Source organism: Apis cerana, linkage group LG4, assembly GCF_029169275.1.
Source record: "Apis cerana isolate GH-2021 linkage group LG4, AcerK_1.0, whole genome shotgun sequence".
Classification (NCBI taxonomy): Eukaryota; Metazoa; Arthropoda; class Insecta; order Hymenoptera; family Apidae; genus Apis; species Apis cerana.
Window position 1 is genome coordinate 9,010,272 of NC_083855.1, and position 20,516 is coordinate 9,030,787.

General features: G+C 36.2%; 1 protein-coding gene across 8 annotated transcripts in view; it reads right to left on the minus strand.

The window, feature by feature from the left end:
• The window catches only part of LOC107999044 (EGFR adapter protein), a 232,051-nt gene that overhangs the window by 45,972 nt on the left and 165,563 nt on the right, over positions 1-20,516 (minus strand). For all 8 annotated transcript variants that reach the window (XM_062073984.1, XM_017058680.3, XM_028667320.2 and 5 more), the window contains one exon: positions 3,324-3,470. In XM_062073984.1, the coding sequence (XP_061929968.1) occupies positions 3,324-3,470 (147 nt within the window). The remainder of the gene's footprint in view (positions 1-3,323; positions 3,471-20,516) is intronic.

Below are 20,516 nucleotides of genomic sequence, written 5' to 3' on the forward strand. Positions count from 1 at the left end.
GATTTCGTAATTATTTTCGATATTAAGCTCTATGCTCTCTTCATTTTTTTTTTTTTAATTTCGTAATTACTTATGGTTGCAATGATTTTTTTAGATGATCGATCCTTAATGAGTACAATATTTATATTACATTCCTTGGGGAAACGTTAAGTTTTTGGATCTTACGTTGGAGTTGAATTTTGATTTACTTTATCTACTCCCTCGTAATATTTTATTAGAGTAAAATAAAAATTGGACGAGAAAAATGTATAAATATTTATATTTTTTAAAACTTGAACGCAGAAATGAACGAAGAGATCTAATGGATGTATATGGAAATCATAGAATAAATTTTCTCTGCGCGAGATCTTATCTACGGGGGAATCTAATTTGAAATTTGCTGTGTACGTGCAGCTTGTACCTTGTATAACGTGGTTTCGTAACTTATTTTTATGGTTGGTGTTTACCAACACGAAGTATCTGGGAACGTTGCTTTCCAGAAAAATAGATTAGAAAATTGTACTCGAGCACACATTCGAAAACATCCAGCCATTTTGAATATCTCGAGAACAAATTACGGAAATTTCAAGTAATTCAATAATTCGTGAAGAGAAATTTGAAAAATTTAAGAAAACTGTTCACATCTTTATAAGAAGCCTTAAGGGATTGCTATTTTATAATTTTTCCTCTTTTTTTTTTACATTAAATTGTTAGATAAACCTCTTGGATAAACTTATATCACAAAATATATCCCGTACATCCTGCTGGAAATTTATCTTAATCAAAATCGTTATTGTTGTTAATTGTTAGGAAGAAGAAGAGTTAAATATTTCAAACTTTTTTCTTAATCATGACGACGAATAATAATACACGTCACGAATAATAATGCAATACACATTGTCAAAAGAATCATTTTTATGGACACGAAAAAAAAGGAAAAGATATGAAAATTAAATTTACATAAATTACAAATATAATAAGAATAAGATCGAAAACACACATACGAAATTATTAAATTCGTACGAATGGAATTAATTTTGTTCGGGAAACTGCTTCAATTACGAAACATTATAGTCCCATTGTGACTGAATACAAATGAGCCTCGGCTATTACGTAAAAGTATATACCTGTAGAAAAGAGGGCGATTATATGCATTTATGTACATTACGCGCCTAAGTCGTGGAATTTTAAACCCCGCGTTGATTAATTCGTTGGAGAATTCAATCGATGCGAAAGATCAATCGAAATCACGATTTCGAGGGCAACAATCAACGATCGACACTTTTGTTTAATCGTCGCTAGTGACGATTTATGGAAGACCCTCGGTTTGCATAATTGCCGCTTATGCACGTTCAACGATGGTGCGATGGAAGAGAGAAAGAGAGAGAGAGAGAAAGGGAAGAAGACACGTTCGAGTTCCGGATGGGGTTGCAGGATGGTTGCAGGATTGTTGCTTCGTGTATTTCTGCGATGTGTCGAGTAGTTACCACTCAGAATGGCAACGCTAATGGCGGCACGACAATGCAATGAGCTGTAAACAGGACTATTGTCTTTATAGCTATATTTTACTATAACCGTACCCCCTTCCCCCTCTTTTCCTTTTTCGATTCGTTCGTGTTTAGCTTTCTGTTTCTTTGGTCGCGTAGCATGCAAGCGTGGTACACACGATTCTTGTATTGTTCTATTTATTTTGAATCGTTGAATCAGTTTTGTTATATCAGTAATATTTATTATCGAATTAAGAAGCGATGGGATTAATTTTTAATCCCATAATTATCGAATATTCGAGAAACGATTATAAATCTCGTAGCTTTTCTTCTTTCGCTTTTTTTTAACAAAAATCAATTCAAATTATTACGAGAAAATTTCGTAATTTGTGCGACAAGAAGAGAATATTAAAAGAAAAATATAATAAATATAATATTTTCGATACAATTTGGATCAATTATTTATTCGTATTTAATGGATCTTAGGAGCAACATTCCTCTACATCGAGGAGATGAAAGAGATTAAAAGGAGCAATCGGTAATATAAAAATATTAGCATGATCATAGACATAAAATCGCAATACCGGAACTTGAACCAACGATTTAAAGTAGTTCGTGCAAAGAGTATCCTCTAAGTCTAAGTACTCCTTTTACCTTTCGATGGGGCTTCGCCACTTTGTAGAACTTGAATAGGCCTGTATCCTCTTTCAGAGATAGATTGTGCCGGTATAATAAGTACACGAGAGATAGAGTATATAATAATTAAACTCGATCCTTGTCTTCCATTCCTCCACAATTTCATTCCCGACAATTTTCAATACGAATAATCTCAAACTGGTTCGTTTCTTTCTCTCTTTCTCTTTTTTTTTTATCGTTTCCTTTATTAAATTACTCATTTATAAATTACTCATACAAAGAAGTCACTCATTCGTACCCGCATTATTTGCGATTAAATCTAATCGATCGACGAGGTTGTTATTATTTATACACATTATTTCATTATAATTATTTACATAATGAATCATTATCCAATTTCTACTACGTAGATTATCTTTAAAATATTACACGAGATTCTTCTTTATTAAAAATAGAAAATAGATCACTAATATTGGAAGCTGCGCAATCTAATTCGTATTGCGTTACGATTTATTAATAGTATTAAAGAGTGTTGCATATTCGTACGGTGCATTTAACGTATCGTGTGCAAGGCGATTGAATACTTCAAACATCATCAAAACGTTTTTAATATTATTTATCTAGAAAGAAAAAAAAAAAGAAATATCATTCGAACAGCGTGCGATTCGAAAAATGAAATTCAATTTTTTTTTTCAAAAACAAATTCATTAAAAGAACGATGTTTGATTTTTGAAACGGATTTACTTACGACGAAGAAGAACTTACGACGCGTATGCACGATTTATTCGCATAGATCTTTTACGACGAGTAATATCCTACACGCGCTTCTTTCACCCTTTCCGTGTGCCGGTGCAATTTGTCCTGGATGATGGCGATGCACTATTGCAATATCACCAAGGACAACTTGCGACTCTTTTTTTTTCTTCTCTCTTTTTTCCCCTCCCTCCCATCCGGAGTGCGTCATTGCAGCTCGTGTCAATCGTAGATATAATGACGAAGCAGACGTGGAAACATCATTTCTCTTTATTTCGCTTTAACGTTCTTCCTTTTTTTGTTCTTTCTTTCTTTCTTTCTTTTTTTTCTTGAACCAAAACGCGTCCAATTTGATACGGGGGAAAGACGATAATTTTCGTATAAAAATTATACGATATGATAATCGCAATTTTCGTAGAAACTGAATTCGTTTAGACGAGGCTGAAAAAATGAAAAATATCCACTAACCTGTTCTGCAGATTCGGTGATGAAAGAGTGACAATATTGTATGCTGAAGTGCGCCCTAGGCTCTCGGGCGAGGAAGCTGAATTGCGCGTGCTGAGGTTCACAGGTTGCGTACGAGATGCGCCTCAACGCGTGCGCCATTTGCACGCACTGAAAAGAAAAGAAAAAATAATATTAATGATAAAATCGATAAATGTTTTATACGTCAACTTACGTATACTTCGTATATTTCGAAAGAATGCAAATGCGAATGAAATGTTCAACACGTTCAAATTTAAATTTGAACGTATGCGAGAGGATCCAGTTTAAAATTTCAAACGAATATTTTTCCTCTCGAATACTCCGTCTTCGTATTACGCATCGTAAAAGATTCACCACTTGGAGAAGTTAAAGTATAAATATAAATAGCAAGCGTAACAATTATAGGGGTGGGTTTACATCAAATTTAAAAATAATCAAACACGGTTAATATCGGGAAATACGATAATATCAACAATTTTCTCCCCCGTTTACCACCGTTGGCCGTCGTTATTTACAAAACGGATGGTAATTTCAAACTTTCCTCCTCCTCCTCCTCCTCCCCCTTTGAATATATACGTTGAATAAAAATGTCTACCGAATAATGATACGGTACTTGGAAAGTACGGCCAGGTCAAAAAGATCAAAGCAGCTTGTTACGTTTCAGTCTGCAGCAACATTTCTCAAGCATAAAATAGCGACGTCTCTTGCGACACCCCGCGTTATCTTGCGTTACACACGTATCCGCGGGGGTCGTTGAATTTCTCTTTGCGATTTTATGCCTTCTTACTAGTTTTCACCGTTTGCTTGCTTCCCCGCTTCTTCGCTGCGTGTTCAGAAAGTGTTCCACGCCTTTTTCTTTTTTGAACCGTATCCGCAAATCCGTGGTGATCACGGACCATGGTGGTAATAGAAAAATCGCTTATCGTTCGCGATGCAAGAGAAATCACTCACTTTATATTCGAAAATTAAGAATTTCTTGAAATTAATTAATAATATCGAGGATTGTAATGATCGTTTTTAAAAAATAGATTCAGTATTTTTGGAGATGTGGAAGATCGAGAGATTTTTCGTATGGAATGGTTTTAATTGTAATAATATTTTCGATTTTTTTTATAAGAATAACTGGAAGATCGAAGAATAAGATTTTGTACATCTTGTGCGTTTCCTTATTTTTGAAGCAAAGTTGTTTAAACCTTACAAGTGGGCTTCCTCCATCTCCACGCATCACCTCTTGTGTTGAGGGTGAAGTATATATGGGAAGTCATATGAGATCTGTTGATCCCTCTTCCTTATAATGATGACACGTAAGGTTGAACAAAATTGCATTAGACATTCTATACGTAGATTATATAGAGAAAGGACTATCTTATTATAAGATTCTTTTCTAAATATAATTATGTAAATCTTATTAAGTTTTCCTTGTTAAATCTATCCCTTAAATCAATGAAATTTATACGAGTCGAATATATAAAGAAATAGCATCCTCATTAAATTGGATAAGTCATAAATATCATTTAAATTTATCAGAGTGTCAGAGATATTGCAGCTCGTTGCTAGGAACGGTAAATCTTCGATCTAATGGATGTAGGATGAAAATACGGGGAATCAAAGTGGCGATAGAAAATATCGTTATTCGTTAAAAAAAATAGAATAAGATATTTTTACAATGTATATCAAAATTATAAGTTTTAAATTGTAAAGATCACTTATTTTCTTTTATTATTTTTATATTTTATTTTATAGTTTATAATATTATAAAAATTTATAACTATTTTAATTATTTCGATAATGATAAAACGGATTAGAAAAATTTATATTTGATTAAATAATTTAATTTAAGAAATTAAATGCCTATAGTACCGACGTGCGTAAGACATTACGTCTTATAACACTTAGTTTCAATAACTGTCGACAGAGTACGCCATTTCTTACCAACCACTTCTGGCGCATAACCTTAAATTTCATCACGCAAAATATAAACAATAATTTTTTATTAGAAAAATTATTTTCACGTTTTTTTTCTAGAAAAAAAATTATTTAATAAATATTTTCAAAATTTATCTAATTTTATCAGTCTTACGTAATTATATATTGCCTTTATCATCATGCTGATGATACTTTGATACACTTTTTTATATTTTATTTTAAACCATATTTTTACAGAATATAGTACACAAAATAAATATGAAATCAGTACAAACAAATTGTTCGAGCATCGAGAGTTAACATTTTCTCGCGATTCATCAAAAAATCTTATGATTTGATCGTTTCTTGTTCTCAGAAATAGTTCGATAATTAATTGAACCGCGGAAGTGAAGCATTATCGTAGCGTTGTCTCGATTAACACGGTAGCACGTTACGATTAAAAGGAAATAAATCATAATTATTGGCCACTTTGGTCCTTTTCGAACCCAAGATGAAGTTTCGTTCATCGAATTCGTTCAGCAACATGGAACTTTTAATGGCTCACAGCCGTACTTCCCGTTCGCAGAAAAATCCGCCGGAAAGTTGGTCGTTTCTGCCGCGCGAAGTCTGCTTTCGAACTTTCAAGCGATTTCGAGATATTGTTCGACTTAAACCGCGAATCATTCGACAGTCAGCCATGGATTTCCAATTACAATCGTTATCAAACCATCTTGGTTCGAGTATATATCATTAAAACTCATATTATTACACGTAATATTAATAATAATAGTTTTTTCTGTGCCAGTAATTTAACAAAGAAAAATTTTAAATTATATCAGTTTTTCCCCAGCAAATATGTTATTTATAAAATATATATTTAACTGTGGATAATTGTGGAACAATATTTATAAATTTGTATATTTTCGAGGAATTATTCGAAGCATGGATAACATCTCGAGATCAGTCAGGTTTCATTATACTGTGCATACCTTATATCTTCAAAGCGCCATTTCTTTCGTCTGGAATATTTTACCGTTGTGCCTGTTTACTGGCTGTGTTTGCAATCTTCCTTCTTATTATTACTTCTCCCTTGTCTTTGTATACTTTGTACTTTATATTTAATGACTTAACATTTATACATTTCCACAATACTTTTTCTCACTCGGAAAAATAGAAAAATTAAATTATCTTCTTATTCGATACATCTCATATGAAACGAACAAAATATCGAGTATCGTTTCAAATACAATAATTTCTCGTAAAATTCCCTTCGGTCGATCGAATCACCACTTTTCTATTCCTCCACGTATAGACGTTCGTTAAATCGAGAGCTATAGATATAAACGTATCTTAAATTCATAACGGAAAAAGAAAGGAAGCTTATTTTTCGATCACAGCGTTGATAAATCGAGTATAAACTATTCCTTTTTCCGATGTCATAATTCCACGAACGTGAAAGAGAGCGTGTTATATTTCGACGAATTCTTTCGTCGAAAAATTATGATTACACCAGCATACGAGACGTATTCTCACCTGGAACCTTACGAGGGACGTGAGGTCACGTATGCTTTATACAGCCTGCCCCTACAGTATGCTACGTGTACGTGTGCGCTTCGGTATGCATAATGTTTATAAGCTGGCGCATCCGCATCATGGATCCGCGCGGCGACATAAAATATTTTTATATCGAGGGATACCCAAACTCCTGGAAAATATTTGTGTGCGACTATACACGCACCGTGCACCGTAAATAACTCGTTCGAGCCGCCGTTATTGGACGATCGGCCACCATTTTCATCGATTTTCCAACGATCTCCCTTTCTTTCCGTCCACGCCGCGTCGCGTCCACCAGAGACCCACCAAGGAAAAAATAATTGAAGAGAGGAACGCCGCGGATGGAACAAATTTTCAGGGACCCAAACGCTTTTTCGCTCTTTTTCCCTCTCTCTCCTTGAATTTTTCATGTTTTCACGATGGCGCGGCGAACCTCTACGTGAGAGACGTAGAAATGATTTTTATAGAAGACGAGCGTATAAGGGCACTATTCGATTTTTGTGTGTTCTTTATCGACGGTGCGTCGATGGTGGATTATAGAAAGCGGTAGAAAGGTGTAAAGAAGCGGACGGAAATATTGAAATATTTTGAAGTTTTCGAAACGAGGAGGAATTTTTTTTTGATTTATCGTTGCGCGAATATCCGTTTTAAAAAGTTGCATACATTTGCACGCAGATACACGAATTCTTAATTCGAGGGAAACACGTTTGAGCGAAATTGTAAACTGTGAAGTACAATATAACGAGTTCCTGGAATTTAATGACGTAGTGCCATAAAGGAAGGGGACACGTATTGTGAAATACGCTGGGTATAAACTTTGCAACGTTACATACAAAGCTCATAACCTTTCAAAACCGAAACAATTTTAACGAAATAACAAAACGAAAATATCGAAAACATTTGATCATACATTTTTAATCAAGCACATTTGACGAAGATTAACCATTGCTTTTCTCTTTTTCTGACGAAACAATCGCGCAATATAATTTATCTCGTCCCAGTGTGAGCGATTAAATTTCGCGAGAATCACTCGTTCGCCTCAACTTCAACGTCTATTTCCCTGTTCAACAGACAAATATTCTTTTTTCCTCCCCCCTTTTTCCTTTTTCTCTACTTCTTTTTCCTCTTTATTATCGATAACTACTTTCGCATAATGAGTATCAACGGTGGTTCATCAAAATTCCACGCGTGATCTCGAATGCAGGAGGACGATAAGGGCGTAGAAGGACGAGGCACGGTTCAAAAACCGTGTGGCGAGAGCGTTGTAAAATACGAGAACGAAGGACAACGGTTTACCTAGGCGGAGACGGTACTTCCTGTACAAAGGGAAAAGGCTGGGAACAGATGAAGGAGAAGTTATTGATGGTCTCTGCTCTGTGGCATCGTTTATATCTTCCGCACGTACAGTCACCGCTTCAAGTGAATACACAGATCGTGGTTCTCCTCTTGTAAGAGTCCATATTTGTTCCTCCGCATCCATCATTTCCCTCCTTATTTTCTTTCCTATTTTCAACGCGGCAACGCGGCAATCGCCCACTTGTGGAGGTAACGAAATTGATCCTTCCGTATTTTTCATCTTTTCGTCTAATTTCGAATCGAACTAGTTATTCGGAATAATTCTTACAACCTTCTTCTTCTTCTTCTTCTTCTTTTTCTCCTTCTTGTTTTTAAACACTTTCACTTAATTCTATGGTAATTGACAATCTTGCAGATACTTATAATTAATTTTTTTTTTACTCGAATAAATTACTCATACGATTTCAAGAAATGATTCATTAATTATACAAAATTTCGGTAAAAAATAAATGCAATATTTTAAATTCTAAGAATATTATATAACTGAAAAATTTGCAACCTTCCATTTTTTCCCCCCTTACCTTACTTCCTCGCTACCTTCACGTTCAACAACGAGTGATAAATCTTTCTTACATTTAAGAGTGACAGGAAAGAAGAAGGGGGAGGGAGGTAGTCAGAACTTAACGATCCGTGTAATTGTTCCTAAAAAGTTCGAATGTATGCAGAGATAAGAATATTTTCTTATTAAAGAGGTCGAAGGTGGTGTGAGAAGAAAAAAAAGAAAAGAGAGAGAGAGAGAGAGAGAGAAAGGAAGGAAAAGAGAAAAAATGGCGGTCGCCTTCCATTACCATCTTCTAAAAGAGGTGTCGATGCAGCAAACTCGCGTAAAGGGAGCAATGGGATTCTTTCGGGATTTCTGGATACCCCGGAATTCCATAGTGGCTCGCCGCGGTCCATTTCCGCCGTGGAACTTTTTAACGAGCTCTAAGAAAAAAAATCCCTCGTCCTTCCCTTGATCGGTCTTGCCTAGCCAGGAATACGCATTCAATTATGTTTTACTCCTCCTCTGTTTTCTCCGTTGTAAAGAATTCGAAGAATATTTTTATTTATCTTCTCTCTCTCTCTCTCTCTCTCATGGACAAATAATTCTTGTAATTAAAATTTTGTTCCAACGAAATGATTAATTATCTAACCGATTTTTAATGTATTTCTTTTCGTTTTAAAATTACGCTTAATAATTATGTTTCGTTTTCATAAGTAATAATAATAATAATAATACGGAGTGAGCGGAAATTAAATTAATTAAATGAATTTCATTACCGCCTATTATGTATTATGAATGAAAGTTGAATAAATTGTACCAATTTGTTTCCATTTAATGAGACAATCGGGGAAATTGTAAAATATTTAGACGATATATTATTCCATTTAATTGGTGTGTCAATATAAATGGGAAATTAAAATTAAAATTAGAATTATCGAATTATCAATCAACCCTTGCGATCGACCAACTCTCGATTTTTCGCAATTCTTAAATTAATTGTTGTAAAAGACAGAAGATTCGTTATAACGTATATCTTTTAGAAAAATTAATTTTAATTTCAATCCGATTATTTTATTTCGATCATCCGCGTACAATATTTTTATCGTGATAATTCTAAAACAACTCAAATGTCGCGAAATTACGAGCGAAGCTACTAATTAGCATTCACGATTACATAAATAACAGAGGTAACAATTCGACAACGATTGTTTACTGATCCTAACGATCGACGAGCGTTGTCAGGAACGCGACACCAATTATCGTTATTAATCGGAAGACGTAGAAATAGATGGCGCATAATTTCGTTAATCCAAGTTAATAACTCGCCCAATTTCTGGGCAGAATCTAATTTTACGTGGGCTACGAACCGTAAGTGTTCTGAATGGAATCAGGAAATCCTCCCTTACCCTCTGCCGCTCGTGTTTCAATAAACAGTGAATTATTATGTACGCCGATATTTGCATAATGTGTGTGCAATATGACGGTGTATTGCGCGAGAATCGATAAACGTGGCCCTGGGCGAACATTGATCGCGAGAGACGACATTCTTGCATTTTCGATTGCGTCTCCATCGTGCGAACATAATGTTTCTCTTGCTGTTCAAATTTTCCTATTCGCAAACGCGAAAATTTTAAGGAATCAGATTCGCGAAAAATTTCCAATTGACCAAGTTTAATCGAAAGTTGAAGGATAGGATTTTAAAATATTGCGTTTCTAATAATATGATTTCGAGAAATAAAATATATATGCGATAGTTTCTCAAAAGTTCGTTTAATCGAAGGATACGCGGAATTTAAGATATCTCAAAATATTTCGAAAGATAAAAAAATGTTAAACAGGATATTTAGAGATGAAACGAATAAAATCATTTGATGGAAAATTCGTTATGAGAACTGGATATAATTCATTCAGTTGGTTAATTAATCGACATATTCGTTATAATTCGAGAGGAATGGCGGTCGGACCTTATAACGGCCATTACGGGAACAATAATCGATTTGAGTATTAATTAAACCATAAAATCGATTGGTTTAACCTTCGTATTACGATTATTATCACGCACGTAATATCGACTGACTACAATTGATATTGTTTATGCTTCGAAATGGGACATGTCTATCATGAAAATTACTAATTAATCCATACGCGTTATTTTTCAATTAATTATCCCCCAGAATTGATATCTTGTGATATCAATCAAGAAATAAAAATACTCGGCGATGAAATGCCCGGACGAATATCTCCGAGAATTTTAAGAAACGAGATTTAAAGAAGGGTCAAAGTTTTTGTTTTCGTGTTGGACGACACAATTGCGTTAATTTAAAGAAAAGTTGGGTGGCCCTGTCGGAGAAATTTGAGGGACAATAGCAGTTGTACGTGCCACTTCCCTTTAAAATTTCCTTAACACCGCGCATAGTTACGAGTTCGTGCAAACTTCCGCCAAGTTGTTAATCCTTGAGTAGAAGGGACGCCTCTTAACGGTGTCTAAGTAGTTAGGGAACAGACCAACTATGCGAGAAATCAATCGTTTTTGCCACAACGACCTTCGCGTCATATTTGTATCAACGTATTAAGATCGATATCGATCTTTTATTTTTTTTCCTTACCTCTTTCAACTTTTCAAATTGTTTGTCTCGCAATTTAAACGATTTCACCAGCAGCATGAAGATGAAGAAAAACAACTTTATAACGTAGCACGGAAATGCAGCAAGGCAGAAATATCTGCTCTGTGCAGTTGCAAATTCATTTTAAAAACTTATTTAAAAATTGTATATATATATACGTATGTTTATGAGAATTAAGTAAAAATACAATTAAAAATAGTGGAGAATTAACTAGAATTAACTAGAGCGAGAGAACTTGAACTTGTCTACGAGCAGCAGAATAATATAAATTTTTAAAAAAATTTCGCTATTTTATCCGTGTGTATACTTTTCATCCTTGTAACGATCGATGCACGATTTGATAAATATTGATAAATACGTACATTATTTCTTCGAGTTTAAGTTAAAGCTGTAAAGCACGTTAAAGTAAACATTCATAAACTCTGGTCGTTACTATTATATCGATACTTGTGCAACGGAAAGAGCAATATTGAAACAAGTGTATCTTGGTCCGTATCGTATATACCTTGGCTGAAACTGATACAAATATTACACGAGATAATAATTTTAAAACGAATCAACAACGAATCGCGCTACGTAAAGAAGGATGTAAGAACCGATTAAGAAATAATTTCAAATTATCGATGAATTATTTTCGAGAAAGAGCTAGGAGGAGGAGAATTTACATTATATTCGCGAAAAAATAACACAGGTATTCCCGAGATCGGTGTTTGCGCAACTTATATTTCGTCCGATAATATTATTCGATGAAATATCAATCCAGAGATCGGTAGAAAAATATTGAAACAGGGCGGTATTCGAATATTCTTCATGAAACTTATATTTGCACTTTTTCCATCGAGTTAGCTCGCTAATCGATTTTGTATTTGACAGGTTTCGTCCGTCGAACCCGGCAACGTTTGCCGATTGTTTCTCGGCCGCGTGCAGGGTCTGGCTTCGGCCAACGTGATCACGTGGTACGTATTTGGAAAATGCATTGTCCGAGAGCAATGCCGTATCCGACAAAAGGGCGTACGTCGGGAACAAAGATGAAAGGAAATCGGTGGAGGGCGAGTGATTACAGCCCTGACTTTTAACAAATTTCTATTAAACCGATACGTAACCGTGTCAGAAAAATAATTTGCATAAGCAGAGTGGCACACGGAGAGAAGTGATTTTTATGATTCCTCTTTTTCTTTCTCTTTTTCTTTGTTGCAGATCGAATCCAAAGATTAAATGGAATATGCCGAGTTTCTACTTGGAATGGATGTTATTTTTAAATTCCGTGTGGAATTCCGTGTGACCCACTTGACATTAATTAACAGCCTGATGTAATTTTGGATAGATAATTTTGGAGAGATAACAAGGTTTTTGGCAACGAAATAATGGTAAAACTCGTAGGCAGAGGGAGAAAGAGAGAGACAGAAATTACACGTTAATAATAAATTAGCTAAACTCTAATTAACCGACTAAATCGAATTATACATGTAAATTACATACATACTAACACACGTGGATGGAATAATGTTTATAATGTTATCGATATTATGATATCTAGAAATCATATTTCTCCACTCTTTTTTAAATATCACGTCTCAGGAGGTATCGCGTTCGCATCCGCTTTATCAAGTTTGTATCTTTCTCTGACCCCCGGTGAATATTGTTTGCCTTCAACCTAAAAATAAAGGGAACGCGAGCACAAAACAAACTGAATCACGGCCACCATTGAAACCGGCATTCATCCTGGAACCTTTTGATGTCTCCGTGAGAGAAACTCTTATGAGATTCGCGAACAGTTCGCTGTGTTTCGCAATTGTACAGGCTGATTCACGCGAACTGAAACTAATCGTATCTCTTTCGCGAGATTAACCACGGAAAAGGAGCGTGCCAGCACGTGATTCAAAGAAAACAATTGTACGTACTCTTTTCTAACAATCCTGGAATACCTTGTTATGCATTCTTTTATACTCGGAAAACTTGAGTTTTTCTTTAAAAATCGAAACGCATCAGATTTCGTATCGGATCGTATCGGATTTTCCACCACTCCAACACGCTAATGAACCGAAATGCGGATGCAAAAATAATTATAATCAGATATTGAGCCATAATAGCATGCGCAATGCCACGTATACGGATGTACGCGGCCCCATTGTGGCGACATTTTTCCACCATAAAACTTGATACGCGCATTTGCATATCGCGAACAGCCATACCATTTCCTTAATTGAATTTACCCTACTGTCATTGGCCAGGGCCATTAATCGTCGTGACATATAACTTGGAATGGATATCGTAGGGAATAAAGATTCGAACAATCGATTCTGTATTCAATTTCATTTATCAAATTGATTTAATATATAATGATAAAAGAAGGATTATATAATAAAATCGATAGGACAAAAGCGTTAAGTTTGATGCAAAACATTCGACGAAACCCAAAATATACAAAAGAAAATTTAAACAAACGAAAAACTCTTTTTCTATATTTCTTCCCCAGGATTTCACGTCGAATAATTGATTTAACGCGTCACGATAATAACAATAATAAAAGAAGAATAATTAAAATTGATTAAAGCAAAACGTTCAACGAAATCGAAAATACTCGATGCCTGTCCAAAGAATATTACTTTTTTCACAGAATAAAAATGATTCATCATTTCAGTCACAACATATCAATGAATTAAACACGAATGAAAAATAGACGGACACCTGCTCGTATCAGATTATCCTTCAGAAAGGAAGAAAGGAGGGAGGAGTATTCGCACGAAATCTTGGACTAACGAGACCGGTGCAAACAGAAATTTTTAATCCGACGCGCCCCTAATTCAAAGAGGATAGTTGGAAGGGTAGCATGGCGTGCACATCCAATGTGTACAGTGCACAACTTTCGCCATAAACACCCTTTTACGCGTGTCCTCTCCTCGTGTGTATCGCGTTACATGCTGTTTATGTACGTGTACGCGCCACGTCGGATCCCATCGACGCCAAGTAGCAAGATAAACAGTAGTCGTAGACAAGGTCGAGGCCTGCACTCAAGCTAATGCACGAGTTCTCGTTTTTTCTTGAAAGAAAAAAGAAAAAAAAACGCCCCTCCCTAGCTAGTCGCGTTTCACACTCCCTTGCATCGGCGGAGTTCTTGGCACAGGGATGGCCGACTAACCAAATTGGATGTACGAGGAAAAAATCCCGCCACCTCCCCCCTGAACAACGTCTATCGGCTCGTTCTTGGCTTCGATAATTTCCAAGGAATATATTACAGAGTTCGTAAAAACTTTATTTCCATGATGCCATGGAACTATTCTATTAGTTATTAATCATACGCGTAAATCATTCTATTAATTGTAATTCGCGAAAGTTTGAAGATGGGATTAGATGTAACGAGGATCTTGTTGGATTTGGGACTTTCTTTTGATGGAAAGAAAAATTCAACGAGATTTAGAGTACTCTCGGGAGAACAGGTGCACACGTGTAATTCAATGATTACGTTAGGTATATGTGCGCGAGAGGAGTACGGTTGAATGGAGAGTGTTTGGTGCGCGTAAATTGTAAGTTACCGCTTTAAAGGAGATGTGCTGGAAAATTGTGTTGGCGTAATGCGAAAGCAAGAGGGAATATTCCTTAAATTTCTTTAAATTTTATGCTTTGCGCTACGATTTTTCGTATCTGCGAACAAATATTATAACAATTTTAAATACATAGAATATATTCAAAAATAATAATATCTAAATTCGAAGAAAAATATCCGAGGAACCGTGTTTCTTCACCGTGAATAAAACACGCACATTCACGAGTGATGGAGCCATTTCGCGGGTAGCATAAACAGTAACAGTATTCATTTGTAAATTGGATCAAGTACATTTTTTTTTATATAACGCTTACGATTTCCGTGGTATCGTAACAACACTTCATTCATACTACTGATCCAATCCCAATAATTATATCAATCCAACAAATAGCTAGCTAATAAAAGTAATATCTTCCAGTTACCCCTCATTTTGTATTTCAGCTCGATTGGTTGCAATTGGTCACGATTGGTATTCACATCCATATACATAGAAGTTAGAAACAATTAATCATATAAACGACGAAAAAAATTAAACAATGGTTGTCGCGTATCTTCGCAACGCGTGGAAAGTGTGGGGGGAAACGCGTCACACGATAAAAGCATTAAACGTCCCGTGGAGGGATAATATCTCTATACGGCTTAATTGAGAAACGGGCGACGGTTACACGTAACGAAATTAGGGAGCGGAAAAGTCGCGTAAAAATTTCACTCTCTCCATTTTTGCCAAGGCTTCTGTTATCGTTGCTCGTTTGCCGTGGGATTTTGAACATGCGCTCGTCAAGCTAATTTCCCTCTAGCCCACGCTCGGCCGAGATAACATCAACGCGGCGTGGAAAAGAACGCTGCTTCTCGCAACGAGAAATTATTTATTGTCCCTGAATACGGGCGTCGTGTTTACACCGGGATCGTTCCACTCGCGCCGCGACCGCCTTTCGAGGATGGAGAGGATGGATCTTCTCTTCAAGGGCTTCCGTTTCACGAAAAGGAAGAAAAAGCGGCCGTTGTTTTCGAAGCGTTATCTGGTAATTGATTTTTCGTGAAAGGATGTTACTTTGATCTTGAAGAGGAGTCGTTTTGCCCATTTTCTTGGGTAAATTCTTATAATTTTATCGATCAACATAATTTTATATTAAAGTGAACGAGTTAAATGTTTACCTGTGATCATCTGAAAATTGATTAATATAAAGATTCTTGATGTATTATTATAATTTTATATATTTATCATTAATTATAAATTAAAAGCTGTGTATTATTATATCCTCGTACGATAATGATTGTGAAGATTATGATTCAAAACAAGAATAATATCATAATCCTACATAGTTGAAAATGGATGGATACGATAACAAGGGATCAGATTTGTGTACGTATGCAAAATTGTTGGCTCATTGAGCATTAATTAATATGCTATTCACGAGGATATCAAATATATTTGTTTACAGCATTATACGGAACTAGTGATTCAAACCTACTGTTGATTGCTAAAATTGATTTTATCGCGTACTTTCGTAAATACTTTTCTATTTTAAATAATACACAAATTTCGCTCGTCTCGTTATTCCTACAAGTTCATCAAAGTATCGAAATAACGTTCGTACACATTGATACATGGTGTACATGCAAAGTATAAGTTGACATGCTGCTTGATTATTTGACAAATACCATATGGACAGCGTGAATGGATAGTAACGGATGGGGGGATTGCGGGGAAGGGTGGAGGCAGGATGCAAAAGAGATATGTGATTCCAGCGTGAGTGCTGTTTCGTGTATGCACGAGTAAATCCGCAGGTGGAGGGTAAATATATATTCCACGAATCGTGGCAAAGCTATAGACACAAAGGTTATACCAGCCGCTTGTTTTTCGTTATTCGTTTATTGCAAACCAGCCATCCACCGCACTTTTGCTTTACCCGATTTCATCAACATCGTCGATCACCAATTTTTCTCTCCCCGTCTCAAAAAAAGAAAAAAAAAATCTATTCCCATCCTCTCGAGCGAAATTAACCAACTTTAAGGGAAATCAAACGAATTAAGTTAAACCTTGCGAATTTTTTTTTACAAAATCAAAAGTCAAAGTCCCTACACCGATCGATATCCTATCAATAATTAACACCGTTACCCGACCTTCGTTCCGTTCTTTCGACGATTAATTGTTGGAGGCACATATCGGTGGCATATTTGAAAATTGGACGAAAGAAAGGAATCCCATAGAAGGGTTTTCGGCCCATAGAAAGGGCAAAGGCCTTTTAATGGCGGTAAAATAATGGAGTATCGTCGGCCGGTATATACCTGGCCGGCCGCATAGAACCCGACGAATGGACACTGTTCGACGTTCCTGGATGCTCGAAGAGATGCGTTTTACCCCGGAGTGCTGTTCCGTGTATGCACGAGTAAATCCGCAGGTGGAGGGTAAACATCGCCCTCGGTGATCGCGCGGCTGTGGAAGGTCTGCTCGGGACCCAGCCATCCCTTATTCCGCTCCCGTTTTCAAAGGTTGGCGCCCTTTTTCGTCGTCTGCACTGTTTGCACGTCTACCGGCCTCTTTCGTTTCCTTGTGTACGTGCGCGCGTGTGTGTATGCGCGCGTGTATTCGCGTGTGCTTCATTGATACTCCATCTACCCCTCCCCCACGTGGAGCAACATCCCTGTCTCCGTTCAGCTCGATGCAGCGCGTCGTCCTTGTCCAGGGATTATCGCTCTCGGCTCGATATAAGGCCGGTATAATCTCTTACTAAGAGCTAAGACTTTTGCGTTTGACATTTGGCCGTTCGTGGTGAAAATAACTGGATAAGGGTGGCTATTGTTTCGTTAAGGAGGTGTTTTAGGGGTGGAGCGTGTAAAGTCACCTGATCTAATTTGGGGGTGATGCGTATTTAAATTTGTGATCAATAGATTGTGAATTAAATGGAGTGTTTATTGAAAAATTGTTTTGAACACGAGTAGAGAGATTTAAGCAATGATCCGGTTCACTCTTTATTTTCTGGATTATTTAAATTTTTCGTAAATGGATAAATATCCAATAATTGGGAATACCTGTTTAGATTTTAGAATGTAAAGTATGAATTTTATTTTATTATATCACGGATAAAATTATTTGTTAGAATCAAAAATCCTTGCAACGATTTTTCCTTTCCCTTTATATATGTATAAAGTGTTTATAGAAGATAATATCTGGAAAGATACTAGCTCGAATCGTTTTACCGGATTCAACGAAATCCGCAGGTGGAGGATAAAGGATCCGTTGACCGTGACCGTGGGCTTTAGATTCGAGTTCACGTGCTATCGCTATCTCGGGGAGTTAGAGTTATTTTTCCACGCGTGTTTACCCTTCGGCATCCCTTCTTGTTTCTTCTGAATGTGGCGCCCTTGGAAAAGAGAAATGAAAAGGGCGGAGAAGGAAGATCACGGTTTCCATCATGAGCGTTAATGCTGTACGTCGTTGGATAGGCTTTTGATGTAAACGTGCGTGCTCCAAGAGCCACCGAGAGGATCTTCAACCTGGCAAAGTTTTCCACCATGGAAATGCCCGAATGTTGAATGTCGAGTTCCTGCATCGAATATATACGAGATATATTCCATAGATAACTGGCCTTCTAAATTTTAACAGATCGAAGCTTTCTTTTTTCTTTTCTTTTTTGGGAACATTGAAAATAGTAGACGTACCTTTTTTTCTTTATAGAAGTAGCGATATTTTTTTTTCAAATATCTTCTAAACAAACGCTCGTATCCCGTAAGTAAATAGAACTGAAATCGAGGATATGTCGTAGGGATAAAGGGAGTCGAAGGGTGTGTAATAATAACGTGTCAGAACCAGAAGGGAGAACAATATTATTCTCTCTCTCAATTTTTTAATTTCAATTTTCCCATTTTCTAACGCGTAAACAAATAATCTTACCAGCTCCTCTTCTTGTTTATCCCTTTAGATTTTATACGACGAGTAAAAATTTTCTCGAAAGGAAACAAAAAAGTGGGCAAATTTTGTATTCTTATAATCCTATAAGAATAATATCGACACGATCGCGATAAGAAGATGGTTAGTTGATTAATTTCACTACTTTTGCCCACGCTCAAATATCGCGCACTTTCCTTCGCAGGCTATTGGATGTCAATGACCGATATTCGATGGGTTCTGCCGACCGAAACCCATCTGTCTATGGTTGCACAATGCGCTCCACCCACTCCATTAATTTCTACAACACGGTAACACCCTTCGTCATTACCGTGTTACTCCCTTACTTCATCACTCGCTTCGATTGCGTCGCAAGGTTATTCCACGGCAGAGTTTCAGATTCTGAGATATGGGATGTATGTTATTCGAAGCCTCGAAGCCAGGAAGTTATGAATTACAAGTCGCGAATACAATGTATATCTATTATGAATTCGTGTCGATAAGAAATCGGATAAAATTGATCGAGTTAATTTACGATCGTTACGAAACGAATATAAAATATAAAATACAAAGTTGAAAAAGAAAACTGCTAAAGTTTCGAAGATAAAATAATAATTTCATTTATTAAAAAAAAAAAAAAGAAAAAGAAAAAAAAGAGGAGAAAGCAGAGTTTCCGTTTAATTAATTTAATTTCCTCATTGTGCGCTGGAAAATAATCTTTTCGTAAGGATTTAAAACCGCTTTGACAAAAATGAAGGGAGAAAATTTCTTTGAATAGAGAATTGAAACGAGCCCTTTTATACAATAATGTAAATTAATTCAAATAATGATCTCGAATTTAAAGGTGACATTTATTCGTTGAATTGGTCGGTATATGCAGAGCAACCGTGCAGATTTTATGAATATGAATGAAGATGAAATGAGAGAAGATGGAGTCGTATTTTTTTTTTCATATTAATGCATATTAACGGATAAAAAATCACGTGCATCGTTATGCACGTCGGATCGATACGATTCACGGATTCACGGAGAATTACTTCTTCTTTCTTATCGTAGACAAAATTTTCTGAATCAAAAATCGCGCAAAACGAAGCCGAATATTACCGGGTAATTCTGCATTCTCATTTACAAAGCTAAACAGAGTTATTTTGCTCTCCGCGAATATTTCCCGAGCACAAAATACGTTGCAGAGATGAATTTGTTATTAAAGTTATATTACATCGGGCGATGGAAATTTCGAATAAACATCATTTGCATTCATACCGTGATGTTTGATATTTCGCCCGAAAACATTTCAAAAATAGTGAAAGTTACGCCGCGAGAAAAACAGAGGAAAAAGTCACTTTTTACTTTTACGTATTCCACGTGACGACCCATCCTTCCAACAACCTTGAACTTCGATCTCGGCGCGCAATCATTCATCGCGATCTTCAAATGATCTTGATCCTTCGCTTTGACTTTCGAATGACCTCGATTCTCGAGTGAATCTTGAAACCTCGATACGTTTCATCGCATAGAATAAGCACGATCGCATAGAATAAATTTTGAGATAAATTCATATTAGATCCGTAGGAGCACGATATCGAAAAGTTTCCATCTTTTATCTCGTCTTCTCAACATGATAATCTCAAATCGTATTAATTTCAAATCGCTATTTCTTCCTTCGAGAGGCTTTCCCTTTCGATGTTTGATCGGTACAACCACAAATATCGTTCAGCCAATTTGATTTCTTTGACGGAAGGAAGGAAAAAACCGTGGTATACAAGTGTTATCATTGGAAAAATTTCCCCGTTCTTTCTGGGGAGGAGGAGGGATGCTC